The sequence below is a fragment of the Cervus elaphus genome, chromosome 3, assembly GCF_910594005.1.
Source record: "Cervus elaphus chromosome 3, mCerEla1.1, whole genome shotgun sequence".
NCBI classification, from domain to species: Eukaryota; Metazoa; Chordata; class Mammalia; order Artiodactyla; family Cervidae; genus Cervus; species Cervus elaphus.
Genome location: NC_057817.1, coordinates 27,493,429 through 27,519,077, shown reverse-complemented (window position 1 = coordinate 27,519,077; position 25,649 = coordinate 27,493,429). Strand labels below are relative to the sequence as shown.

General features: G+C 46.5%; 2 protein-coding genes across 3 annotated transcripts; both read left to right on the top strand.

Annotated features, from left to right (window-relative positions):
* The first annotated feature begins 4,869 nt into the window (after window positions 1-4,869).
* On the top strand, window positions 4,870-10,514 carry LOC122681475 (keratin, type II cuticular Hb1-like). The gene is made up of 10 exons (XM_043883619.1): window positions 4,870-4,885; window positions 4,943-5,289; window positions 6,061-6,269; window positions 6,864-6,924; window positions 7,304-7,399; window positions 7,623-7,787; window positions 8,052-8,177; window positions 8,430-8,650; window positions 9,457-9,488; window positions 10,022-10,514. Exons 1-10 carry the CDS (start codon window positions 4,870-4,872, stop codon window positions 10,132-10,134), a joined length of 1,386 nt encoding a protein of 461 aa, XP_043739554.1. The 3' UTR covers window positions 10,135-10,514.
* An 8,385-nt stretch (window positions 10,515-18,899) lies between these two features.
* LOC122681480 (keratin, type II cuticular Hb1-like) lies at window positions 18,900-24,573 on the top strand. Of its 2 annotated transcripts, none has more exons than XM_043883638.1 (5): window positions 18,900-19,017; window positions 20,286-20,411; window positions 22,378-22,598; window positions 23,592-23,623; window positions 24,113-24,573. In XM_043883638.1, the coding sequence occupies exons 1-5, from the start codon at window positions 19,015-19,017 to the stop codon at window positions 24,301-24,303; spliced, it is 573 nt and encodes a 190-aa protein (XP_043739573.1). In that variant the 5' UTR covers window positions 18,900-19,014; the 3' UTR covers window positions 24,304-24,573. The 2 variants fall into 2 exon arrangements, with proteins under 2 accessions (XP_043739573.1, XP_043739565.1); XM_043883630.1 differs by having other exon boundaries at window positions 18,934-19,017; window positions 20,032-20,411.
* The last annotated feature ends 1,076 nt before the right edge of the window (window positions 24,574-25,649 follow it).

The following is a 25,649-nucleotide window of genomic DNA, read 5'->3' as shown; positions in this document are numbered from 1 at the left end:
GTGTGTGAGTGTGTGTGTGTGTGTGTGTGTGTGTGTGTGTGTTGAAGGAGAGGCATCTTAGAGGTCAGTTCTGAAAATTCTTGTCATGATCTGGGACAGGTGAATAACCTTTCTGAACCTCAGCTTCCTCATGTGCAAAACAGGGATCCTAACAGCACCGGCGGCAGCACAATGGACAGGGTATATTTAGGGCCCTACTTAGCTCTTAATAAGAACTTTATAAATGTTTGTTTGTTTGTTTGTTCTGTTTATTCTATTATTAATTTGCCATTCATCCTGTTTCCCCTGGGACAAAAACTCTCTCTCCTCTCTTTGTCAGAACTCAGCTCATAGCCCCTCACCTAGTAAGGTTGGATCCTCCACTCCCACCCCTCATACCTCTCTCCACTCTACTGGCAAGGAGAAAGGGAGTTTGCATTTATGGAGTACCTACCATGTGTGGGCTTCCTGGGTGGCTCAGCAGTTAAAGAATCTGCCTGGAATGCAGGAGACGCAACAGAATCGAGTTCAATCCCTGGGTTGGGAAGAGCCCCTGGAGGAAGGCATGGCAACCCACTCCAGTATTCTTGTTTGGAGAATCCCATGGACAGAGGAGCTTGGTGGGCTACAGTCCATGAGGTCGGAAAGAGCAGGAGATGACTGAAGTGACTGAGTACACACGCACATACAATGTGTGAGGAATTTATACTGCATTATTTCATCTAACCCCCAGGGCATTCTTCCGAGGTCAGAATTACTGTGCCAATTTACTTGATTAGGAAGGTGAACTCAGAGTGAACTCAGAGTGAACCAATGGCTTATTTAAGATCAAACATGGGGGCTTCCCTGGTGGCTCAGTGGTAAAGAATCCACCTGCCAATGCAGGAGACACGGGTTTGATCTCTGGTCCGGAAAGATCCCACATACCATGGGGCAACTAAGCCTGTACGCCACACTGTTAAATCTGTGCTCTAGAGCCTGAGAGCCACAACTACTGAGCTTACTTGTTGCAACTAGAGAGTAGCCCCCGCTCCCCACAATTAGAGAAAGGCCCTCGTGGCAACAAGGACCCAGCACAGCCAGAAACATATAAATAAAAATAATGATAAAAAAAAAAAAAACCCAGAGGAATTGGGTGGAGAGGGAGGTGGGAGGGGGGATCAGGATGGGGAATACATGTAAATCCATGGCTGATTCATGTCAATGTATGACAAAAACCACTTAATGTTGTAAAGTAATTAGCCTCCAACTAATAAAAATAAATGGGGGGAAAAAAAAAAAAAACCAAGGTAAAGCACAGAAGGGTCCATCAAGGGGCAAAGTCAGAATCTGGAAGGAGGCTCCCAGCCCTCCACCAAGACTCAAGGGTCTGAGTCTTTAGGACTGAATGAGAGTTAAGTCCTCATGGAGGCAGGAGCCCAGACTGCTAGGTTTTGGGGTCTAAGAGAAATCGGCCTGATCCAAAGCCTTTTCTCAACTGATGCTTGCTCATGGCCACCAACCCTAGAAGGCTACAAGCCGTCATAATGGTAGTTAATTATGTGTCCAATTACAGACAGAGGAAACCAGAGTGTGAACTCAGCAGCTAGCATTAAAGAGAAACACGCAAATCATCTTTAGCTTCCTTTGCTTTTAAATATGACTTGTTATTATGCAAGGGGGTAATTAAATCCTGGAACACCAGAGGTCACCCTGGCCAGCCATGCCTGGCTTTGGCTGCCTGGTGTCCCATTTCTAGGGAGTGCCTTGCTGCCCCCATTGGTGTCTTTCCCAATTCTCTTGCAGACCTGAATCCCTTTGGTCCAGCTTTGATTTTGCAGGGGTTTCAGTGTAACCTTAGTGCCATACTCTGTAGAAGACGGAGCCCACCTCCAGTGTCTGCGCTTCTGCTCCCAGCTCCAGCTGTGTGACTAATGGCTTCAGGATTATGAATTTCTACTCCAGTTTTCTTTCTTCTTTAAAAAATTATTTATTTTTGCCTCTGCTGTGTCTTCGTCACTGTGCGGATTTTTGTCTAGTTGTGGAGAGAAGGGGCTACTCTCTAGTTGTAGCAAGTGGGCTCAGTAGTTTGGGACACACGGGCTTAGTTGCTCTGCATGTGGGATCTTTCCGGACTGGGGACTGAACCTGTGTCTCCTGCATTGGCAGGTGGATTCTTTACCACTGAGCCACCAGGGAAGCCCTCTACTCCAATTTTCTTTAGGGAATAAATTGGTATTGAAGAAGTTTTCCCTTGGTATCTCCCTCACAAGAGGAAATGAACTTACCCCAAAGTATTTAATTTCCTTAATTTAAAGATTTAAATTAGACTTACAGAAGCACTTTCATGATGCTTGCTTGGATCGCCTTCTGCATTTTGGTGGATGGATGGAGCAGATTTTCTGTGCTATCACAATCAGTGAGGAGGTTGATAATCAGCTTTTGTTCACACTGATAATTAAGTGCATTTAAAGTTCCAAGAGACCAGAGGGCTGCAGGCGGAGTTGTGCTCTCTAACATAACCAGAAGGATGGAAATGACAGGTTTAATGACTAAAGCACTGTGGTCCCCCAAGTGTCAGTACCAATTCCTGACCCAGCTCTGATGTCAGATACATTCAAGGACACACTTCCCCATAAAGAGGGTTGGTGGTCAGAGTGATGAGGAAGAGGGAGGCTGCTCCATTTTCAGCCAGATCTTCTAGAAATTGTTCCCTTGCCCCCTTTATCTCCAACCCACCAGTCAACTGATGGAAAGCTAACTCTCCATCTTCTCAGGGGGCTCCGTGGTAAAGAATCCACCTGCCAATGCAGGAGACACAGGTTCAGTGCCTGGTCTGGAAAGATAGAGAGCTAACTGATGGAAAGCTAGCTCTCTATCTTGGCGTCGTGTCTCTCTATCTTGGTGTCGTGTCTCTACCCCCACCATAGGCCCCTGGAGCCGATTTAAGGCAGGGAGCAAATAGGTACCCAACAGGAGCCAGGCTCAGAGTTGGAAGGAGTCTGCAGTCCCCACGCTGGGCAGGCACACACAAAGGACTTTAATACAAGGCTGCAGGGGGTCTGGCTTTAATGCCAGGGTACTCGGTGGGAGAGTCAGCCTCCAGGGCCTTTGGGCCAGAGGTCAGGGCATGGTCTTGCAGGAAATGACAGCTTGGTTGGGGATGAAGAACACTGAAGAGCTGGATGTACAGAGAAGAGAGATGGGAGGAAGGTTCAGGCAGAGGGAACCGTCTAAGCAAAGACGCAAAGCAAGGGAGGCCAGAGGATGTGGGAGGAACCGCTGGCAGCGAGTCCGCTTTGGTTGGAAAACGGGATGGATGAGGTTAGGGGGAAAGGAAGCAGGGGTTTGGTGAATATGGTGGATGGGTAAGGTGGGCTTAGACTGTCAAGCTGAGTGTGAGAGGTAGTTGACCGGGAGAAGGCCATATTCACCGTGTATAAGCAAATGGGATGTGGGGATAGTACATGGAGGGGATGTGTGTGTGTGTCTACTTTTGGTAACCCACAGCATTCTTATGAAACATCTTGAACATCAGCATGCCCATTTCAGAGACACACCTCTTTTTTCTCCATGGAATAATGGTCAAAGTGTTTCTGGAATCAGACATACCTGGGTTCAAGCCTGGGCTCTGCACCTTGCAATCTGGGTGAAAATTCCATAACCTCTCTGAGCCTTAGTTTCCTTTGTATCTAGAATGAAGATAATAAAACTTATCTGGGGATGTGATATGGATAAAGTGAGTGTATATGTAAAGCATTAATACAATGCTTGGTGCATAGTAAGTGGTCAATAAATATCAGCTGTTATTATTGTTGTTATCATTTCCCCTCTATGGCTCATTGGTTGCCCCAGGCACCTTCCCTTCCAACCATCCTGGCCTCCCCACTCCCCTCACCCCCACCCTGGGCCTGCCTTGTCTTCCAGTCTGGGAACTGGGGCTTCCTGCCCATTGAAGTTTCTTGGAATGGATCCCAGGTCCCACCACTCAGTCCAGGCTCAGAGTTTATTGGAGAAGCTCTTCTGAAAATGCCCGAGAAAACAGGGAGGCCTTTGAAAGAGACTGTCTGGGGGAGTGTGGCCTTGTACTTAAGGTCTAGTTGAGGGAGACACTCTGTTAGGTGTGGGTGAGGAATCTTGAAGGCCCACAAAGAGGGATGGAGGTGGGTGGACAGAGGGGGTTTTAGGGATTCAGATACTGAACTCTCACACCACACTGCTCACACACATCTACCCACTTCATGGATCCCCCAGCATGAAGTGGCTGAACAAATACTTTTTTTGGTTATGTGATTGGCTTTCCATGTCTTGGTGGGAGTAAACACAATCTCCTTCTGGCCATGCCAAGGGTCAAGTGTCATCGGTTGCCCTGAAGAATTGGCCCCCAAGACCCTGCCTGTGAAGCCCCTGGAAGGCTCTTGCTCTCAAAGCTGCCAAGGTCCACCCCAATCTTCCCATCCCAGGCAGGCCCACCCTTTGTCCCTTGTCTCAGCGCATCTTGTGATCCAAACTAAAAGTCGGAGGTTATGAGTCCAGCTGACCTGAAAACCATCATCCCAACCCGGCTTCCCTTCCTCTCCTCAATTATCTCACAAAATGCAGAGTCCCCAGACCTTGGTTGACCTAGGCTCCTTGGCACCCTCAGGCCTTGAACTATGGAAAAAATTCTGCCAAGGCTTCAGAGTTGCCTGAGTGTAGGATTTTCCAAAGCCCCATCTTGATGATATTATCCCAGGAGAGGAGAAATGACCGAGAAATTCCCCAAGCCCATAAAGGTGACAAGAAGGTTACTCCATGTGGTGACGCAGACAGTGCCAGGTGTCTGGGTTTATAAAAGGCACAGACAGTGAGGGAGAGCTCAGAACACTTCTCCTCTTCCTCTGGCTTCGTCTCCTCCTGCCTTGAGCCACTATGACCTGTGGATCAGCTTGCTTTAGCTCCCGTAGTGGAGTCCACAATTCCAGCTCCTGTGTGACCACTCAAAGGTACGGTTCTGGTCGCACCTTCAGCTGCACCTCGGCCTGCGGGCCCAGGCCCAGCCGCTGCTGCATCACGGCTGCTCCTTACCGCGGCATCTCCTGCTACCGCGGTCTCACTGGGGGCTTCAGCAGTCGCAGTGTCTGTGGGGGCTTCCGTGCTGGTTCCAGCAGCCGCAGCTTCGGGTATCGCTCTGGTGGCCCCAGCCCTCCCTGCATCACCTCTGTGTCAGTCAACCAGAGCCTCCTCACGCCCCTCAACCTGGAGGTCGACCCCAATGCACAGCGCATAAAGCACCAGGAGAAGGAGCAGATCAAGAGCCTCAACAGCAAGTTTGCTGCCTTCATTGACAAGGTGGGTGTCCTTGGTCACACCCTTCCTGAACCTTCTTTCCTGGGTAGGCACTGAAGGGTTAGTCAGGGGGCAGGAGAGATGTGGACCAGATGAACCCCTGGTCTGATGGAGGAGATGGACACACTTCCAGGGCACAGACAGACCAGAGAGATGTGAGCATAGTGCAGGGGCTCCTGGTATGATAGCACTGTTATAATGTACAAGAGAGACAAGAATGGGCTTGGAACTGCATGTCAGAGGGAGGCGACACAGACCCCCGTCCCCCATAGGACACATATGAAATTTACATCAGAAATAGAAACAGAAGAAAAAAGAAATAGAAATAAGACTATAGGGTCACCTTTGGGGATAGTGCTGCCTGGAATGCTTCGTTGTCCCCCGCCCCCACCCTGTCTCCGCATCCCCCTCTGACTCTTACTCACTCACACACTCTCACATTGAACCCTGTGGCCAGCTGAGGCTTCCCTTTAATGTTCACTTCAGACAGGAATGGGCCAGCAGGAGACCTAACTGGGGAAGGTTTCCCAGGGGAAAGCTTGGTCATTTGGGAAGGGATTCTGATCCCTGGCACAGTGAAGCCAGGCATGAGAAAGGACTTTTCCACTTGATCATGGGTACGTGGACTCAGATCTGCAGCCATCTCAGTGACAGAGATCCTCATGTATGTGTTGGGGTGGGAAGGGGGAAAGGAATCGGCGGAAGTTTTGGGGGGTGGATCCTGCAGGATGCTGGGATTATGGCTGTCTGAGTGACTATTCCTCTGGGTGGCAGGTGCGCTTCCTGGAGCAGCAGAACAAGCTGCTGGAGACCAAGTGGCAGTTCTACCAGAACCAGCGCTGCTGCCAGAGCAACCTGGAGCCCCTGTTCAACGGCTACATCGAGACTCTGAGGCGGGAGGCTGAGCGCGTGGAGGCTGACCGCGGGAGGCTGGCCTCCGAGCTCCACAGCCTGCAGGAGGTGCTGGAGGGCTACAAGAAGAAGTGAGTGCATTTGGGAAGGTCCACTTCTCTCAGAAGGGTTGACATGATACGACAGCTGGGGACCCACTGAGCACACTGGTTTTAGAAACTTATTTCTTCATTAACTCACTTTTTACTTTTGTCAGCTTTAAAGGCAGTGACAGGAAGACACATGAAGAGAAGCTGAAATGTCAGCAAAGAACCTTTTTCTATTGCATTATCAACTTCTTAGGATAGGGACCATATCCCTGTTCATCCATCCATCCATCCATCCATCCACCCGTCCCATAAGTCTGTTCTGAACACTTACTCTTTTGCTTTACTGTGCTAGGTACTGGAGGTACAAAGAAATGACACTATGTCTCCTCCACTGTTCATAATCACTGGTTCAAGTTACTAGTTCCGTCCACCTTTCCAGGCAGTTTATTATGCTTGAGTAATAACAAAACCACTATCTTTAAAGTGAATCATGTCTCAGTTAGAGAAATGTGTAATTAAGATGTGGGTGAGAGGGATGTTTCAGATATCCTGGGGGGTGGATGTGATGGGTCAGGTTGAGCCCTCCTTTCCATTACTAGCTAAATCTCTTGTTTCAAATTACTTTACCTTGTGGAGGTATGAAGAGGAGGTCACCCTGAGGACCACGGCAGAGAATGAGCTTGTCAAAATCAAGCAGGTGAGTAGGTCTGCTTGTGGGATAGTCTTCTGGGAGTCTGGTAGCCCTCAGGGCATCAGTATGCCCTTGTTCAGTTAATAAACTTATATTTTATTCCAACCGATAGAAGGGCATTTCCCTTCTTACATTCTAGGAGATCTACAGGGCAGGAATGCTCTGGCTCTTCCTTTATAGAGTGGCCTAGAGAGATGGAAGGACTTTCTAAAGTCACACAGGACATTTTGCTAGAGTTGGTGGGAGACCTTAGTTCCCTTATTCTTGACTTCCTGATCTATGCATATGACTTGCTTTGCAGGGCTGGGGATGGGGTTGGGAGAAGTGGAGCCCCCCTGGAAATCCTCTGCAATGACCAGGGACTGCTGTGTGTTTCTATCTCCAGGAGGTTAACTGTCTCTATGTGCGCAAAGGAGATCTGGAGGCCAATGCACACAGTCTGGTAGAGGAGGTGGACTTCCTGAAGACCCTGTATGAAGAGGTGAGCACCAGCAGAGAGGACATTACTCAGTCCTCCTGATTCCCAGGCCAGCCTGTGTACAGAGGAAATAGACAGGGGTGCCTGCAAGCGTGAGGGTTTTGGAAATTGTAGTCTTGTGTGTGTGTGTGTGTGTGTGTGTGTGTGTGTGTAAAGGTGGAATGTGAACTCTGTTCTACTTGGCTCTGGATGGTGTATGTAATGTGAATGACTCTTGGCCCCACAGGAGTTGAGAGTCATGCAAGCCCACATCTCAGACACCTCAGTTATTGTCAAGATGGATAATAGCCGGTACTTAAACATGGACAGCATTGTCGCCGAGATCAAGGCTCACTATGATGAAATCGCCAGCCGCAGTCGGGCTGAGGCTGAGAACTGGTACCGCAGCAAGGTGAGTGGTCCAGGACACCTGCCTCCTAGACGTGGTGCTGGGAGGGATTCAAGGTGTATATTAAAAAAGGCTACCTTTGTCTGGGGATTCTGATCCTTAGGGACGGTAGATAAAGTATTGACATCTCAATGGGGTAGGAAGGCAGGGCTGCCGTGTATGGTTGCACAGGCTGAGCACTGGACAACCTGCAAATCATCTACGTTGTCCTGAATGTGTGGGAGGTCCTGTCCTGAGTTTCATGAGTCTCTCTGCTTCCTCTCCCAGTGTGAGGAGATCAAGGCCACGGTGATCCGACATGGGGAGACCCTGCGCCGCACCAAGGAGGAGATCAATGAGCTCAACCGCCTGATCCAGAGGCTGACAGCTGAGATTGAAAATGCTAAGTCCCAGGTAGGATTTTTTTGAGGCCCATCCAGGATCCCAGAGGCAGTGTGTGTGCCCAGCTGGATCTCACCATTCACTCTGCAACCCATTTGTATGACTTGAGTCCTAGGTTATGGCCCCTCAGGGAGCCCCAGTTGATGAAGGGGAGAGGTCTGTTCCTGGGGTGATCTCATCTGGGTGGAGAGACTGGACACATCCAGGAAATGGACACAGAGACCCAGGGACCATAACCCACCTTGTTCTCTCCTGGGCCCTTAGAACTCCAAGCTGGAGGCTGCAGTGACCCAGGCGGAGCAGCAGGGCAAGGCGGCCCTTAATGATGCCCAGGGCAAGCTGGCGGGGCTGGAGGAAGCCTTGAAGAAGGCCAAGCAGGACATGGCCTGCCTGCTTAAGGAGTACCAGGAGGTAATGAGCTCCAAGCTGGGCTTGGACATCGAGATTGCCACATACAGACGCCTGCTGGAGGGAGAGGAACAGAGGTGGGTACCTTCTGCACAGCTGGGGCCTCAATTGCATAGACCTGGTCCATTTTTTTCCCCTCTACTACTTCCCCATTCCTTCTTTTACTCACATCTTGGAACCCTTTTTGACTCCCTCTCTGCTCCAAGGAGAGGCTAAGGAGGACAGTCTCAGTTGAGCCCACTATCTGATTTCCAATGGGCTCCTACATCATTTGGTTAGGGACAGTAGTTTTCTGGTTCTCTGAGGGAATAAAAAGTCTATGATGTATGACATTTGTGTATTTTAGTGGTATAAATACTTCTGTCATGACTGGGCTCAAGCTACCACTGTGATTTCATGCAGAGTTGGCTAGAAATGTACAAAACAGTATCTGTGAACTAACTGCTAGGAGCTGGTGTCAGAACACCCTTGCTTAAGGGACAGGATAAAAATGGCCTCAAACTGAAAGGGCAAATAGAAAAATACATTTCGATTAGAGAGATGAAAAGCTTGTGGCCCAGGGAGACTGGATTGTAGATGGTAGAGCCAGTCAGTAGGAGTAGGGTAGGCAGTCTGAAGCTGGAGTCCTGGGGGCAGCCCCCCTGTAGTAGGACCCTCTTCCTAGAGGGACCTGGGAGGTCTTACCCCTTGTGTTCTCTTGGAACAGAGCTGGGGAGATGCTGAGCCTCTAGGGGTACTGGACCCCAGACCTCCTCTGACCTTCTGGGGAGGGACTTGGGTGGCTCCTTAGGTGACTGGGTTCAGAGTGGGTGACTATGTGACTTCTGGGATCGTTGTCAGAAACTAACACCCAGTCCTAATGCTCTTTTCTCTCCCACATCAGGCTGTGTGAAGGCATCAACGCTGTGAATGTCAGTGAGTAATTTGGGCCCTGAAGGGGAGACACTGAAGTGAGATAGTGGGAAGAATGTCTTAGCTCTGAGGGTGAAAAGACCCAGGGAGAGGAGTTCCATTCATTAGCAGCCACACAATTACAAAGAGGGAGCTGGTGGACAGGTTATGAGTGGAATAATACTTCATCCCAGGCCTGTTAGAGTGTCAGTCTTATTTTCCCCATCATAGGAAGCTCTGACTTTCTCTTTGTCCAAACATACTTGTCCATACTCCAGTTATCTTGTTCCAGATCAAAACAGGTATTTTATCAGCGTGGTTGTCCCCATGGAGGTCTTCCTGAAACCAGGTACAGAAGAATAGATTAAGAAAGATTGAGGTCATTCCCATCCAGAAGATGGGAGTCCTGAGACCACACGGGAGTTCAGATTGTCTTTCTCCCTGGAGATGTGGATGATCCAGAGACATCCTACTGGGTGTTAGGGAGGGAGTTGTTGTTGGGACCAGCTCCCCGCCACCCCCAAAGGTTCTGACTTACCATTATTGTCTCTGTGCAGGTGTGAGCAGCTCCCGGGGTGGAGTTGTATGTGGTGACCTCTCAGTCACCCGTACCAGTGGCATCAGGTCCTCTGGGGTGGGAGCCTGTGGCAGCAGCTGTAAGAAGTGTTGAGTTGGCAGGACTTGAGGAGGCACCCGAGCCCCAGCCCATCTCACCCTCTCCGAGCCTCCCAGCTGGCCCGTCTGCCCAACCCTACCATGTGCAACCCGTCATTCTGACTCACTTTCTCTACTGTCCACTTCTCAATTCTTGTGTGGGAATCCCCTCCTTCCCTCCTTGTCTCCTGCCTGCCTACAGCTGAGAGAGTCTGCTGGGAGGAGTGATCCATGGATGTAGTCTATTTGAGGATTCTGGGCTCTCTGATCCCATGAAGAGGGCAACACCTAAGTCCCCCTCCCACCTTTCTTTCCCTTGCACTCTTTAATGTTCGTCATTTCCTTTCCCAAATCTTCTTTCTTTCTTGCTATCTGTGCTTAAAATAAAGTCATCTAGTTTCCATCATATGTGTGCATCTTTCTGTCCATTATTTCAGGCCTGGAACAGGTGGGTGGGGTCTCCAGGAAGCGGGAGGGGTGGGGGGGGGGGCGGGCCTGCTGCTTGGGCCACGCTATTGTGTGTTCAGGGCTGGGGACATTGAGGAGGGGTGCGCCGATGGCTCAGGGCTCTCTGAGGTAATTCTCTAGTGCTAGGAAGTGTCTGACACAGTGTTGGCTTATAGTAGGCACTGAGCAATGTTAAGAGAATGAATGAGTTCATCTCTGAGGTTTCCAATTGACCACAGGGCACCTCCACGTGAATGTTGCACTGATAATTGAAATTCAAAAAGCCTTAAAAACATCTCATCATTTTTCCCATCTACAGATGCCCATTCATCACCTTTCCTTCTTTCTATCAGTTCTTTCTGTAAGGTATAGTTCGGGCGAGGCAGAAAAGGAAAGACGACCTCAACAGAAGTAGGTTACCTTTATTCAGGCAAAGAGGGGCGACGGTCAGCCTAATGACCAGGCTGAGCACCGAGAGGGATCAGGGAGTCTTCATATTTATAGGGAGTTTTGTGGAAGCGATAAGGGAAACGTTAACCAGGCAGGATATTTTGAATATTCTTTTGTTGAGATGACATTTGTAGTTGGGCAGGGGGTGATAAGTCTTCTGGGCAGGTGTAGGGGGTGGAAGGTTTCTGGACAGGGGGTGATAAGTCCCAGATAGATGCAACTGGCCTGGAGCATCAGGGTGGAACTAAAGTTTTGCTTTGTTTTCTCCAAAGTTAGATGATTCATCAAGGGGCCTTTGAGACTGTTGTTTTCTTTTCTAGGCCCAAAAGACTCCTTCACTTTCTAATATCTCCAGCTTAAAACTCTTTGACACCTATTTTCTCTATCTAATGAGTCACCAAACTTTGTGAATTGTTTTCTCTGCAACTTCTTTCCTTGCAGTAAGTCAGACTAGGAATTCTGAATAAACTTTTTGTCATTAAAATTCTAGATAATAGACTTTCAAAATATTTTAATGCATCATGAGCTAGCAAGAACACATGGAAGGTGATCAGAGTTGGATAACAATAACAATAAGCATGACTCCAAGGAAGTATGTGAATGATGAAGCCTGATGACATGGAAGGGACATCTGTTGGTCATTGGCATTCAATGGATGGAAGCCCACTATGGTTAGGGGACTGGACACAAAGCCTAGGCCCACAAAAGGGAGAATTGGATCCAAGGTCCATAATAGGCAACTGGATGATACTCAGTGAAAGGGGAAGCAGGAAAAGAATCCGCAAAAAGAGAGGAAAGAAACATGTACATCTTGACCTTGGCTTTGGTAAAGAAAAGTTTTTCCTGATAACTTTAAACCACAAGTTTACCCTCATCCAGCTCTGGGCTGGAGTTCACTTTTTTTTTTTTCTTTTGGTGGCAAATACCCACAGTACCGTACATGAGAACGTTGTTTAAAATGAGCCCGGGTTGGTGGTTCTCCCCTGAATCTGGCAAGAGCAAATACAAATCCTTTCTAGAAGAATGCCATTCAAACCCAGGCTTCTAGAAATTCTTCCAGAGAGTGTTACAACAAATGGAAGCTCACAATTAATCAACAGTCATGAAATGTGAACCAAGATGCTATCATTAGAGGGATGAGCAGAAGCATCTCACATCAGCTTAATCCCCAGGAAGATGACTTGTGTGTGTGCTCAGATGCTTCAGTTGAGTCCGACTCTTTGCGACCCTAGGAACTGCAGCCCGCCAGGCTCCTCTGTCCATGGGACTCTCCAGGCAAGAATACTGGAGAGAGGATTGCCATGTCCTCCTCCAGGGGATCTTAACTGACTTTGATAAATTAAGGATGCTTTTTTTTGGATCAAGTTGCATGGCTTGTAGTGTCTTGGTTCCCCGACCAGGGGCTGAACCTCAGCCCCACCAGTGGAATCAGAGTCCTAGCCACTGAACCACCAGGGGAGTCCCAAGGATGCACAATCAATTTTAGCTCTAGAGCAATCCCTAAAACAGTGTTTATTATAAAAAAAAAAAAGTGCTAAAAACCAATAGAATAAATAACCTTGAAATGTTTAAAAAATGTTTGATTAAATCAAAAGAAGGCAGAAAACGAACTGTAGAGAACAACAACAACAAAAAACCACACCAGACAAATGTGAAACAGACAACAAAATTATTGACTTAAAACCAATCATATCAACGATTACATTAAATGTAAATGTAAAGAACTCAGCTCTCAATAAGAATGAAATGGAGCAGGACCCCATAGTCCTTGCCCCCTCATGTCCTCTGCCTGCATTTTGTCCATGGAAAAACTTTAGCCAAAGAATAAGTTTAATCAGAGAAGTCAGAAAATGCAGAAACAAAGGAAAACAATCAAAGGAGACAACATAATAATAATGTAGTCATTAAGCATAATCAAGAACATTTAGTTCCCTCTCAAGGACTGTGGATAATATGCTGAGCCATATCCTGTGAACCATCTTATAGATACTGAAACCCTCACCAGGCGGAAGAAGTTAACTATATGATGACCAGACTGTAGCCATGACATAAGCTGCTATAATTCCAAGAACTGGCGTCAAGGAAACTAGAACAAACCGACCATGGAACTGAAGATAAACTACCTAAAACAGTCAAGTTGACACTGGTCAGACCACTGATGACCAACCTCATGATGACTGTCAGAGTTGACTGTACTATTTCTGCATGTAACCCCCTCCTTCTGTCTATAAAAGCTCTTGCCCCCTGTCAATGGTGGGAGGAGTCGGCTTTTGGACAGGTGTCTACCTCCCCCACCCCCCACCCTGCCTCCTTGCTTGCTGGCATGCAAAATAAAGCAAAGTTTCTTTCCACCAACCTGGCCTCTTTGTTTTTGAGTGTTGAGCAGTTAGACTTGGGTTCGGTAACAAGAAGACAAACAACTCAATCAAAATGGGTAAAAGATTTCAATTGACACTTTACAAACCTAATAAAAGATGTATTAAGATTCAGTAAGTATGTGAGAATCAAGATTGCTGGGAGAAATATCAATAACCTTAGATACACAGATGACACCACCCTTATGGCAGAAAGTGAAGAACTAAAGAGCCTCTTGATGAAAATGAAAGAGGAGAGTGAAAGAGTTGGCTTAAAACTCAACATTCAGAAAACTAAGATCATGGCATCTGGTCCCATCACTACATGGCAAATAGATGAGGAAACAATGGAAACGGTGAGAGACTTTATTTTTTGGGGTCCAAAATCACTGCAGATGGTGTCTGCAGCCATGAAATTAAAAGATGCTTGCTCCTCTGAAGAAAAGCTATGACCAACCTAGACAACATATTACAAAGCAGAGACATTACTTTGCCAACAAAGGTCCATCTACTCAGAGCCATGGTTTTTCCAATAGTCATGTACGGATGTGAGAGTTGGACTATAAAGAAAGCTGAGCACCGAAGAATTGATGCTTTTGAACTGTGGTGTTGGAGAAGACTCTTGAGAGTCCCTTGGCCTGCAAGGAGATCCAACCAGTCAATTCAAAAGGAAATCAGTCCTGAATATTCTTTGGAAGGGCTGATGCTGAAGCTGAAACTCCAATACTTTGGCCACCTAATGCGAAGAACTGACTCATTGGAAAAGACCCTGATGCTGGGGAAGATTGAAGGCGGGAGGAGAAGGGGACGACAGAGGATGAGATGGTTGGATGGCTTCACCGATGCTATGGACATGAGTTTGAGTAGGCTCTGGGAGTTGGTGATGGACAGGGAAGCCTGGTGTGCTGCAGTTCATGGGGTCGCAAAGAGTTGGGCACAACTGAGCGACTGAACTGACCCGAAGTATGTGAGAAGCCGTTCATCATTATTAGTCATCAGAGAAACCTAAATTAAACCACAATGAGAAAAAACTTACCCACTAGACTAATCATTTAAAAGACTAACCATTTAAAAGATTGACCATCAAGTATCTGGAACATTCATGGAGGATAAAATGATACAGGCACCCCAAAAATAGTTTGCCAATTTCTTATAAATTTAAACATACATTTGCCAAATGGCACAGCAATTCCTCTCTTGGGTATTTATCTACAAGAAATGAAAACAGGTCTACACAGAGACTTGTACATGAATTACTTAGGAGCTTGAATCATAATAGCCCCAAAGTAAAAACAATAAAAACATTTTATTAATAGGTGAATGGATAAACAGAGATATATTCATGTGATGATGATCACTCAGCAAGAAAAAAGAATGAACTACTGATTCATGAAACAACATGGATGATTCAAAAACATTATGCTAAGTGAAAATAATCAGAGTATATACTGTGTGCTTCTATTCATAGGACGTTCTCCAACTGGCGATACTAATTTCCATTGCTAGAAATTAGATCAGTAGTTGTCTTGGATGAGGTGAGAAGATCGCTGCAAAGGGGTATGAAGGAAACTACTGAGATGATTGCTGGAATGTCGTTTATCTTCATTCACTGATGGTTGAATGAGGGCAAACATCTATCAAAACTTGTTGAACTGTACACTTGAAATGTGTGTATTTTACTGTATGTAAATTATCTCCCAATAAAATGGATAAACTAATGACTTTAAAACCCATAAGATACTTAGAAATAAATCTAACAAATATGTGAGAGAACTATGCCTAGAGAAATACAAACATTTTATGAAATGTTACAGGAAATGAAGTCAAAATGCAGACCTAACTAAATGAAGAGACATAGCATAGTTGAGAGAAAAAAAGACATTAATTGTCCTTAAATTGATTTACAGTGTCAGTGCCACTACAATTGAATTCCAAACAAGGGTTTACATAAATATTAAGAAGCTGTTTCTAAAATTTATGGTGAAGAGAAAAGTTTGAGAATAGTCAAGGCACTGGTGTAAAAGGAAGAATGAGTATTTGCCCTTTTAGAAAGCTACAGAAATTCAGGGCAAAAGTATCTATACAAGATTAGACAAACTGACCAATGAGACAAAATAGAGAGCTGCTAAATTGATGTGTATAGTATACATACATATATAAAACATATGTATTGCATAATTTATGCTTATGACATACTGTATAATATTTTGCATCATATATTTATATATGACATATTTATATATATATATATAATACATATCAATTTGGGGGCTCTCTGTTTTGTTACATTGGTCAATTTATTCTTGTGTGTATATATGATATAAATGTATTAAATAAATAAGACATAAATAAAATTATATATAATATGCACAGTTAAATACATCTTATATCTATATCTATATAGATGTATAGCTATATATATCTTTGATTCACAGATCAATAGCAAAGAAAGAACTATACATTGGTTAGCCACATGGGAAAGAATGAAATTGGATCCCTGATTTCTGTGATACACAAAACCAATTTCAAGCAAATTAAAATTATACACATCAAATGCAAAACTTTAAAACTCTAAGAAGAAAAAAAAAAGAACACCTTTCTGATCTTGGTATAGAAAAGGACTTTTAAGCAAGTCACACAGAGTGCTTAATATAAAAGCTTGATAAGTTAGACTACATTAAAATTAAGAACTTTTATTGATAAAAATATGCCATAAAATAAAAAAAGGAGCTATAAATTTGAAAGTGCTATTTGTGATACATATAAGTGGTAAAATAATAATAGTTAGAAATATAAAGAACACCTGTAATCCAATAGGAATAAGGCAAACAACCCAATAGAAAAAATGGTCAAAAGAAAGCAAATACATATAGATAATAAACATTTAAAGAGCTATTCAACCTCAACAGTAATCATGAAAATTTAAAGCAAGGTCAAAAATGAGATTGATTATACCTTTTAATTGTTTTTTAAAGATATTTATTTATGTATTTGACTGTTCTTGGTCTTAGTTGCAGCAAATGGGGTCTTTAGTTGCTGCATGAAAACTCTTAGTTGCAGTATGTGGGATCTAGTTCCCTGACCAGGGATTGAACCCAGTCCCCTGGCACTGGGAGCATGGAGTCTTAGTCACTGGACCATCAGGGAAGTCCCCATTAAACTGTTGAAAATTAAGATATGTGGAGAATATATGAATCTTTCATACAGTGCTGTCCTGCCATGCCATGCCTATTACTCAGTCATGTCTGACTCTTTGCGACCCCATGGACTGTAGCCCACCAGGCTCTTCTGTCCATGGGATTCTCCAGGCAAGAATACTGGAGTGGGTTGCCATGTTTCACTCCAGGCGATCTTCCCAACTCAGGGATCGAATCTGTGTCTCTTGATCCTCTTGCATCGGAAGGCAGATTCTTTACCACTAGCGCCACCTGGGAAGTCATACAGTGCCGATCAAAGTGTAAATTGTTACTATAATAACTTTGGCAAATAATTTTTGTTTTGTCATGTTGAACATTTGACCATCCTAAGATCCCCAAGTTCTACTCCTAGATCTTAGATGTGTATCAAAGAGAAATTCTCACATATGTGCATCAGGGGTCATTTAGAAAAATGGTTGTAGAATCAACTTTGTAAAAGGAAAAAATAAAACAAAATAACATAGAAGTGTAGTATATTTGCTCAATAGAATACTATGAATGCTCAGGGAGGAATCCTAGCTATATAATGTTAAAAGACAAAAAAAAAAGCAAGCCCTGTGTAACTGATACCCTTTTTATTAAAAAACAAACAAGATAACCTTACAGATATATTTTTAGATATATGTAATATATGTGATAAAACTTAAAAAAAAAAAAAAGCAAGGGGATGTTTACACAAATTCAAGGAAGTGGTTACCTCCAGAGTGAGAGGGAGAGGACAGAATGGGTTCTTGTGTCAGTAAGTTAGTTCATGGATATTTCATTTTCATTACATTATTTAACAAATAATGAGGTTAATATGCTATTTATAAGAAATGAAACCTAAACATAAGGCTTGGTGAAAAAACTGAAACATATGAAAACCTAAACATGAGCCCTTACTGAAAACCTAGGTCAGTAAATTGAAAGTGAAACATTAAAGTGACCGATTAGAGGATCAGAGGGCACTTTATAGTAGAAATAATTTTTCATAAAATTTATTTCAGTTTATGTGTGTGGATATGTATATAGGTACCGATTCATGATATAAAATATATATATTTTAAATTTATTTAATTTTTATTTATTTAACTGGCTATGTTGGGTTTTAGTTACAGCACATGGGATCATCGCTGAGTCATGCCGGGTCTTTGGCTGTGTTGCGTGGGCTCCAGAGCCTGTGGGCTCAGTAATTGCAACACTTGGGTTTAGTTGCTCTCCTGGCATGTGAGATCTTAGCTCCCTGACCAGGGATAGAATCTGTCTTCCTTGCATTGCAACACAGATTTTTAACCACTGGACCACCAAGGAAGTCCCTAAAATGTATTTCTTATAACTTGAGCTATGGCTATAAAAAAAAGTTTGACAGCCAGTACCGCAAAAAAACTCTTGCCAAAGTACGCTAGCAAATACATATCCCAAAGTTCATAGCAGCATTGTTTGCTATGATCAAAAGAAAAAAAAAAAAAAGCACATGTGTATACCCCTAGGAGCAATAATCACACTGGGATACTCTACAGCATTGCAATACAAACTAAGCTACATGCATCAGAATGGTTGAATCGCACAATTAGAATGTTGAGGAGGGAGAAGTAAGTCATAGAAGCCTGCATGTAATTCTATTTATAGAAATCTTACAGGAAGGCAAAACTAAAACAGTTGCTTAGGAATTCATACACATATGATACAACAATAAAGAAAACACAAGGGGGTGCTTAACACAAAAACCCAAGATAGTGGTCACCTTGCAGAGTGAATGGGGTCAGAGGGAGAGGATGCTGTAAGCAGGAAGGGTCAGTCCCACAGCGGGCTTTGAAGGTTCTGGTGGGCACACAGGGGCTTGTTTTATTATGTCGCTATTTAAATCATCAAATGCATGTTATATATACTCTTGTATGTATGAGAAATTTATCAAACAGAAGAAAATGCCGATCAACTTGTGTTCTCTGGTCCCTGTTACTCCTTCAGCTTGGAGTCCTGTCTTTACTCAGATTTCTTACCTACTAGTGGAAATGAACTCCCAGCCAGAGTCTCTCTCCCTCCTATCTGTATTCTGCATTGCTATCAGACAGGCCTTCCACACTGCATTGTACATACACCAGGCTGCTGGCCTCTTCAAGCACTTTCTGTGGCTCCCTGTTGCCCACTCCCAAAGCCCAGACTCCCCAGCTCCACACGTTTCCCCCACCTGAAGTCCTTTTCCTTCCCCCACCCCGCTTCCTCCTCCTCCTCTTTCCTTGAAGGTCCATTCCAGCTCAGAGACTAACATGTTCCCCTCTGGGCTCACAGGATGGCCCCTTCCACCACTCTCCCCAATCAGAACTCTGCAAATGTAACAAGATGAGGTCACAGAGCCACCAGGAAGAAGAGGCTTTGTCCTTCAGAGCTGAGCATTCTAGGAGCTCTCTGGGCTACAGCTGAGTTTCAGGGACCACGGGAGGCTTGGAGGAGAGAACAGCTCTGCTCATCATGGTAAGACTTGTCTACACAGCTCATTAGTTCACACAGGAGGAGGGATCTTGAACTCAGTCCAGATCTGTTGGACCCCGCCAGGCACAAGCTTGCCTGCTGAGTCTTCAGCTTTTGGGAACAAGAGCGGGTACAGGCAGTAAGAATAGGGCAGAGATTGGTGGGAAATGAAGTTTTGCAGTCTCTTTTCATCCATTCCCCACACCCTATCTATCAATACCTTGGAAGGAAATTTGCACTGGGCTGGAGTGAACAGTTCCTATTCTCTGTGTTGAAGGGCCTGTGTGACTTTATCTGTTCCTTGGGGAGTAGAGCAAAGTGCGTGGACTTAAGATGCAGCCAGGCTCAGCCATTGACTGCAGGGTCGGTCATATCCCTCAGGGTCCCTACTTCTTGCATGGTGGCTGAGCATCAGCTTGCCCGAGGGAAGATAATAGATACAGGAACATCTCCCTGGTCTACTTCACGGGTGGTCCTGAGCCCCAGGGGGATGGTGGAGGAAAAATACTGGAGAGTGTAAGGCACTGTGAAAGCATGGTCACCGTACCCAACTGGTTAGATGTTGGCATGTACAGACAGGATGCAGGAAGGGTAAAGGCCCACTGATTTGGTCCCTTGTCGTCCCATAATGTGGTCCCAGAGTGGCCTGGGGTTTGGGAAAGTAGCTGGAAACTGGACCTCTTGTCACTGATTAATAACCTTTTAGGAAGGTTAGGAAATTTTCTTAGGAAAAGTTCTTCATATTTAGGAATTAGGAAATTTTCTTCATATTAGGAAAGTTTCTTCATATTCTTAGATTTGAAAAAGTATTTTTAAAATTCAGGAATGTTGAATTTTATTAACTGCCTTTTGAATTCATTTAGATGAGTCTGTGTAGTGAAGGACGGGAATTGATTTCCTAGGGTTAGCTACCCTGATTCTTGGGGTCAGTTTGGTGTGGTCTCAGTCCAAAGACTCAGCAAACTGCTGCACTGTTTCCCTTTGTGGCTGAGTTCACACTACCTTTGGCATCCACAGACCTGGTGACCCACATGCCCTGGTGCCAGCCAAGTGCGCTTCCTTCTCTCAACCACCTCTGGGGATAGAAAGGATGACCATTCCCATCTTATAGATGGAGAAGCAGAGGCTCAGAGGAGTCAAGTGACCCACCCATGATAGCAAGTGGGTGGGTGGGTGCTGGAACGGTCTTGCTGATCTCCAGTGAATGCACCTGCTGCTTCCTCATCTTCTTGATCAACCCCCCACCCCACTTGGCTGTCCCCACCTCACAGTGCGAGGGGATAAAGGCAACAGTGCAGAAACACGTGCAGAACTTGCGACACAGTAAGGAGGAGCTAAACAGGCTGAACCAGGCCATCCAGCGGCTGACAGCAGAAGTGGATGGCACCAAGAGCCAGGTGAGGGGCGGGCGTTGGGGTGGCTGAGTGGTGATGCTGGTGACGCATCCTAGACTAGACTAGACCTTCCCCCCATCCTTTGGATAGAGTTTCTCTTTGTGAATGTCTGAGCAAACAGGAGTGTGGTTATGTGTGTATATACCATGCTTCCATTTGCCCAGGACTTTGAGTTTTTTTTTTTTAATGTGGATACGTAATTAACATGTAGGTAAAAATGTATGCATATGGATGCTTGTTTGTATATCATTTTTTATGTATATATATATATTTTTTTTTAAGTCTGTATGTTTTGTGATTGTCCTATAGTGTGAAATTTGAGCCCATCTTCAGAAATGGCAAGATCTTACCTAGAAATTCAGTACCATGGATTCCCTCTATAAACATGCAGATCTGGCAATATTAAACTGGTCTCACATGGTCTCACACAGTAACATCTGGTGAGAGAAGAGAGGCCTCTACCTTCTCTTTCATCTTCACATGGGGGTCATGTTCCTGCAGTGTGCCGCAGACTCCACCACTCCAGATTGCATCCTTTGACACTGAGGCAGAGGGATCTTTGCCATTTATCCTCACCTTGGCTAGTACTCTTTGTCATTCTTGTCAAAGAGATACAGCTAGGCTCTGGATCTAGTTCTCTATCTAAGGTGAAGAAATGAAAGACTGAAAACAGGAAAGACATCATTGTGATTTCAGGAAAATTAGAGTGTGTATATTTCTTTGTAGAGCTGGGTACTATCCACATATACTTTACATTTGGCCTTTATTCCCTTTCCCCTCCCTCCCTGCCACCCCCGCTGTGCCCAGTCTTAGTTACAGAACTCCTAGTTCCCTGATCAGGGATGGAACCAGGCCCTGGGCATTGGGAGTGCAGTCTTAGCCAATGAACCACCAGGAAAGTCCCTGGCCTATACTTTTTTGATGTCTCCAGCCAGGCTCTGTAGGCATTTGTGTTTCTCAGGCTTTAGGCTCCAGAAAGAGAAGGTTCCCACATGAATGCCCTCTTTCTCCCCACCTCTCTCCCTCTCACCCGCTCCTCTTTTTTCTCAGCCGCCCTCTTAGTTAAGCTCCTGCCCCAGCCCATGCTCCACCCCGCAAAGGGAAGAGGTTCTGCTTCCAGTCAGTTCTTGTTTTCTGCAGAGACAAGTGTCTCAGGCTCTGCAGGATATTTGTGGGGGTTCTCCCTTCTCCAGGAACCCCTGGCTTTGAGGAGGGACAAACTGTTCAGGTTCCAGGGGTGACAGAGTGGTGGCTGGGTGGGCCCAGTCTCCCAGCAGCCTCAGCTGCTCTGATTCCCCGACTGGTTCCCTAGGCAGCAAGTATGCCTCACCAAGGCAGGCCTTTATTATCAATATTTTTTTTCCCTAGAAAACTACAAATTCCAGTCTCTTATGAGGAAAGGATACTCTTCCTGTTCATTCCCTGATGAAACAATAACCCCAGAATGACATGCTAAAATGTATTTGATGCTTCCCAGCCCCTAGCTCATTTTGGAAGTGTCACTATACTAGATGTGGGCTTCCCAGGTGGGCTAGCGGTAAAGAACCAGTCTGCCAAGGTGGGAGCTGCAGAAGACACGGGTTCAACCTCTGGGTTGGGAAGATCCCCTGGAGGAGCACATGGCAACCCACTCCAGTATTCTTGCCTAGAGAATCCCATGGACAGAGGAGCCTGGTGGGCTACAGTCCATGGGGTTGCAAAGAGTTGGACATGACTGAAGCAACTTAGCATGCACACACACATACTAGATGCAAAAGGCTCTCAGTCATCTAAGAAGGCTGGTCCCCAACCTCCACCCTGGGAGTGGGGCAGACACACAAACACAGATTTCAGAGTAGGCACACTCATTCCCCTTAACGATCTCTAGTTTCTCTTCGGCCCTCCGGCTATGGAGAAAGGTGTGGATCCTTGAGTGGGGAGGGGCTGAGGATGTCCTCCTGTCTGTGTTCTTTGCCCCCTTTGTCCCCAGCCCTGTGAACCAGAGAGAGGCAAGGACCCAGCCGCTCTGCAGAAGGAAAGTGCCTCAGGAAGCGCCAAGGGCAAGCTGGTCTGGCTGGAAGCTGCCCTGCAGAAGGCCAAGCAGGACATGGTGCGGCAGCTGCGTGAGTACCAGAAGCTCATGATCGTCAAGCTGGGCCTGGAGTTTGAGATCGCCATCTACAGGAAACTGCTGGAGGGCGAGGAGAGCAGGTGAGGGCTAGGCGGTGCTTCAGATGTGGTCAAGGCGAGGAGTAGAGAGGCTTTGGGAGGATCCTGCCTGGGTCCTCGCCAGCTGGGGTGGGGGATAAGGTGAGGAGAGGTGAGCTGGGTATCCAGGGATCTGTTCTCCTGGAGTCAGTTTTCTTCCCACCATCTCACAGACCTTTAGACCAAGGGTCCCAGCTAACAAGTAACCTTAGCACCTGTGATGAGTGACTCTTTTACTCCCAGGATCAGAAAGCAGGGGCCAGTTTGTATACTGAGACAACTGCAAGGACCAAGGCCCAGCCAGGGGTAGTAAGATCGCTGGTGTGGGCGCCTTCAGCTCTGCTCCTCTCTCCTTCAGGCCTAGGGAAGGCAGGGTTTATGGCGACAGGTAGGGTCTGGCTTTTAACATTAGGCAGGTAGAGACCCAAGGGCTTCCAGCTTCAGCTGGGCCCACTAGGCTGAGGGGAAGGAAAGGGAACCCATTGTGCAGCAGACAAGCTGCATTTATTGTCTCCTTTAAACTCCTGGGGGGGAGGAGGAGGTTCTATTATCCCCATTTTACAGATGAGGAAACTGAGTCTCAGAGAATAAAAGGCCACCTTAAGGACCCACAGGTAGAAACTGACTGGGTGAGGCTTGAATAATATTCTCCAGACAACTGACCTACCTCCTCTAGGACCTGCCTTCAAAATGCCCCCATCATGGGGTCTAATTTCAAGATAAGCTAAAGACAGTGTAGATCTTCTGCCTTCTCCCTTCTCTAAGAATTCTTCAGTAAAAGAATTATTTGAATTTAAGACAGGAAGGGTTGAATGTAAAGGTCCAGAAGGAGTCTTTACTCGAAAGGGCTGAGGGGATCTGAGAGACCCAAGGAGCTTTCAGAATGGAAGGATTTCTGCCTGTCTGGAAGGGGCCAGAAGTGCTTTGTTTTGAAGAAGGGTGACTTTTCTGTCTGGTAGATGGATTCACTCACCTGCTCCCTCCTTCTCCCTGCAGGCTTGGTCTGGGATTTGGGGCAGGAAATGTCAGTAAGTAAATAAGAGAGTAACTTGGGATGAAAGGGGTCACATGTTATCCCCTCCCCACCCTGGGTATGTATCCTCTCTGGGGAGGGAGTGGGGAGCCACTTCCTCTGTGTCTCCCATTTGTGAGGGCTGCTTTTATTCTCTTGGGGATGGTTTACTGGTGTTTGTGTGTATCGGGAAAGGGAGTTCTGTGGTCTGTTCTTTGGCGGGGGATCTGTTGGTGTGTCTTGGGGTGTGGGAGGAAGGTCTGTGGGTTCATCCCCGTGGAAGAAACTGTTTTATTCTCGCGTGGGGGAGAATCTGGGGCTGACTCCAGGGAGGGGACATTCCCGAGTTTGTTTCTTAGGGGATGGGGTCTGTGTATCTGTCACTTTGAGGAGTTTGCACGTCTGTCTCCTGGTAGGGGGAGGTGTCTGCGCATCTGTATATCTGTATGTCTGTCTTCTGGGGCGGAAAGGGCAGGGGAGACGATAGAGCTTTTTCCTCCAACAGCCGCTCTCCGCTCAGTCCTGGGAAGTGCTCCCACCGGCCTGCCGGGCTCAGCCTCGGGCGCCGAGGCGCTGCTGCCGCCCGGAGCGGGTCCCAGCTCCGTGGAGACGAGCGCCCCTGGCGGCGGCTGTGCCCTCTGCGGCTCCCCCGGCTGTGTCGCGGGTTTACGCTGCAGCGGCTCACGCGGATGCTGAATCCTTCCTGCCCCACTCCGGAGAAGTTAAGGAACCCTAGCTTCCTCCCCAGTGACTTGGACCTCTATCTCAGATGCCCTCTCCCATGGTTCCGACCCTCGTCTTACCTCTCCCTCTTGTCCCCGACCCTAGAGTATAAAGTCTTTGAATGCAGTTTACTGGACCATGGTAGACCCGTCCCCAGTGTGGGGATAGGCTGGACGCTGTGCCACTGGGAAGCATGGCATTTGTCTTCCCTGGACACAGCACCCTTCCCCTCTGAACTGCCCCATCCCCTTCTTTTCCTGGGACTCCTCCTCTGCAATAAAAAGTTATGTAGCAGTTGGAGCGTTCCTGCTGTTTGGGCCTAGATTCTTCAGGCTCTTTATCCCCAGAGCAAAGACAAAGCTGGCTGGATTTGGGGGAGGGAAAAGAAAAGGGGAGACATTACCAGGAAGCAACCCCCCTTTCGCTGTGTGGGTCCACATGACTTCAGTTGATGGCAATATCAGAGGACCAGGATCTTAAGGGTTGGGGATGTTCTGTGTGTGTGTGTGTTTGTGTGTGTGTGAGGGCCCCTGGAGCTACCAGGAAAACCCAGTGAAAGGGAAAGAAGGGGTTGATTCATGCATGATGGAGGACTGATTCCCGGTCTGGGGTCCACAGGCAGCTGATCTTGCCAGAGTTGCTGAGAACTGCATTCATTGATCCACTCACTCTATAAGCGCTGAATGGCCACTGAGGGTCAGGCATAGTGCTTGGTGGGCAAGGAACTCTAGTTCTGGGCAGTGGTCTGGTGGTGGGTGGGTGGGTGGGTGGCAGAAGGCCTTAAACCAGGAAATGGAGCAGAAAGAAATACAGTGATGGGGTTGAAGGTGAGCCTCCCTCTACTGCCCTGGTGCGAGCACTTGAGGACAGGCCCTGGGGAAAATGACCCTGGCAGATTAGGGCTGGAGGACATGGACACAGTTGGGTGGTCCAGGTTTTAAATGAACAAATCATCTGACCATGGGCTGGGAACAACATACCACAGAGGAGGAAAACATGAACTTTGGAATCAGAAGTTCCAGTTTGGCTACTTCCAGGTTTCTGGTGTAGTTTGGTCTGCATTTTCACAAGGCACCTTTGGGAGGGGGTGCAGAAGGTAGGCCAGTTTGTGGCAGTGGGGTGGCCTGAGAAAGGCTGGATTTCTGGGTTCTTTCCTTGCCACACAGGCCTGAGAGAAGCCTCCATTCAAGGAGCTCACATTCTTTTCTGTTGCACAAAGGATTACATCACCAACCTATCTGGCGGACAATGGTCCCTGCTTTCTATGTCCCTGGGTGGGGCTAAGGTGAGTCACTGGCCAGAGGCCCCAGGTTTACCTT

Bases quoted from the DNA above. Each gene is read 5' to 3' on its own strand.
- LOC122681480 (XM_043883630.1), top strand. From the start codon at position 20,166: ATGATAGCAAGTGGGTGGGTGGGTGCTGGAACGGTCTTGCTGATCTCC. The intron at 20,412-22,377 runs GTGAGGGGCGGG...CTTTGTCCCCAG, and splicing joins TGGATGGCACCAAGAGCCAG to CCCTGTGAACCAGAGAGAGG. The intron at 22,599-23,591 runs GTGAGGGCTAGG...TTCTCCCTGCAG, and splicing joins CTGGAGGGCGAGGAGAGCAG to GCTTGGTCTGGGATTTGGGG.
- LOC122681475 (XM_043883619.1), top strand. The intron at 5,290-6,060 runs GTGGGTGTCCTT...TCTGGGTGGCAG, and splicing joins TTGCTGCCTTCATTGACAAG to GTGCGCTTCCTGGAGCAGCA. The intron at 7,400-7,622 runs GTGAGCACCAGC...TTGGCCCCACAG, and splicing joins TGAAGACCCTGTATGAAGAG to GAGTTGAGAGTCATGCAAGC.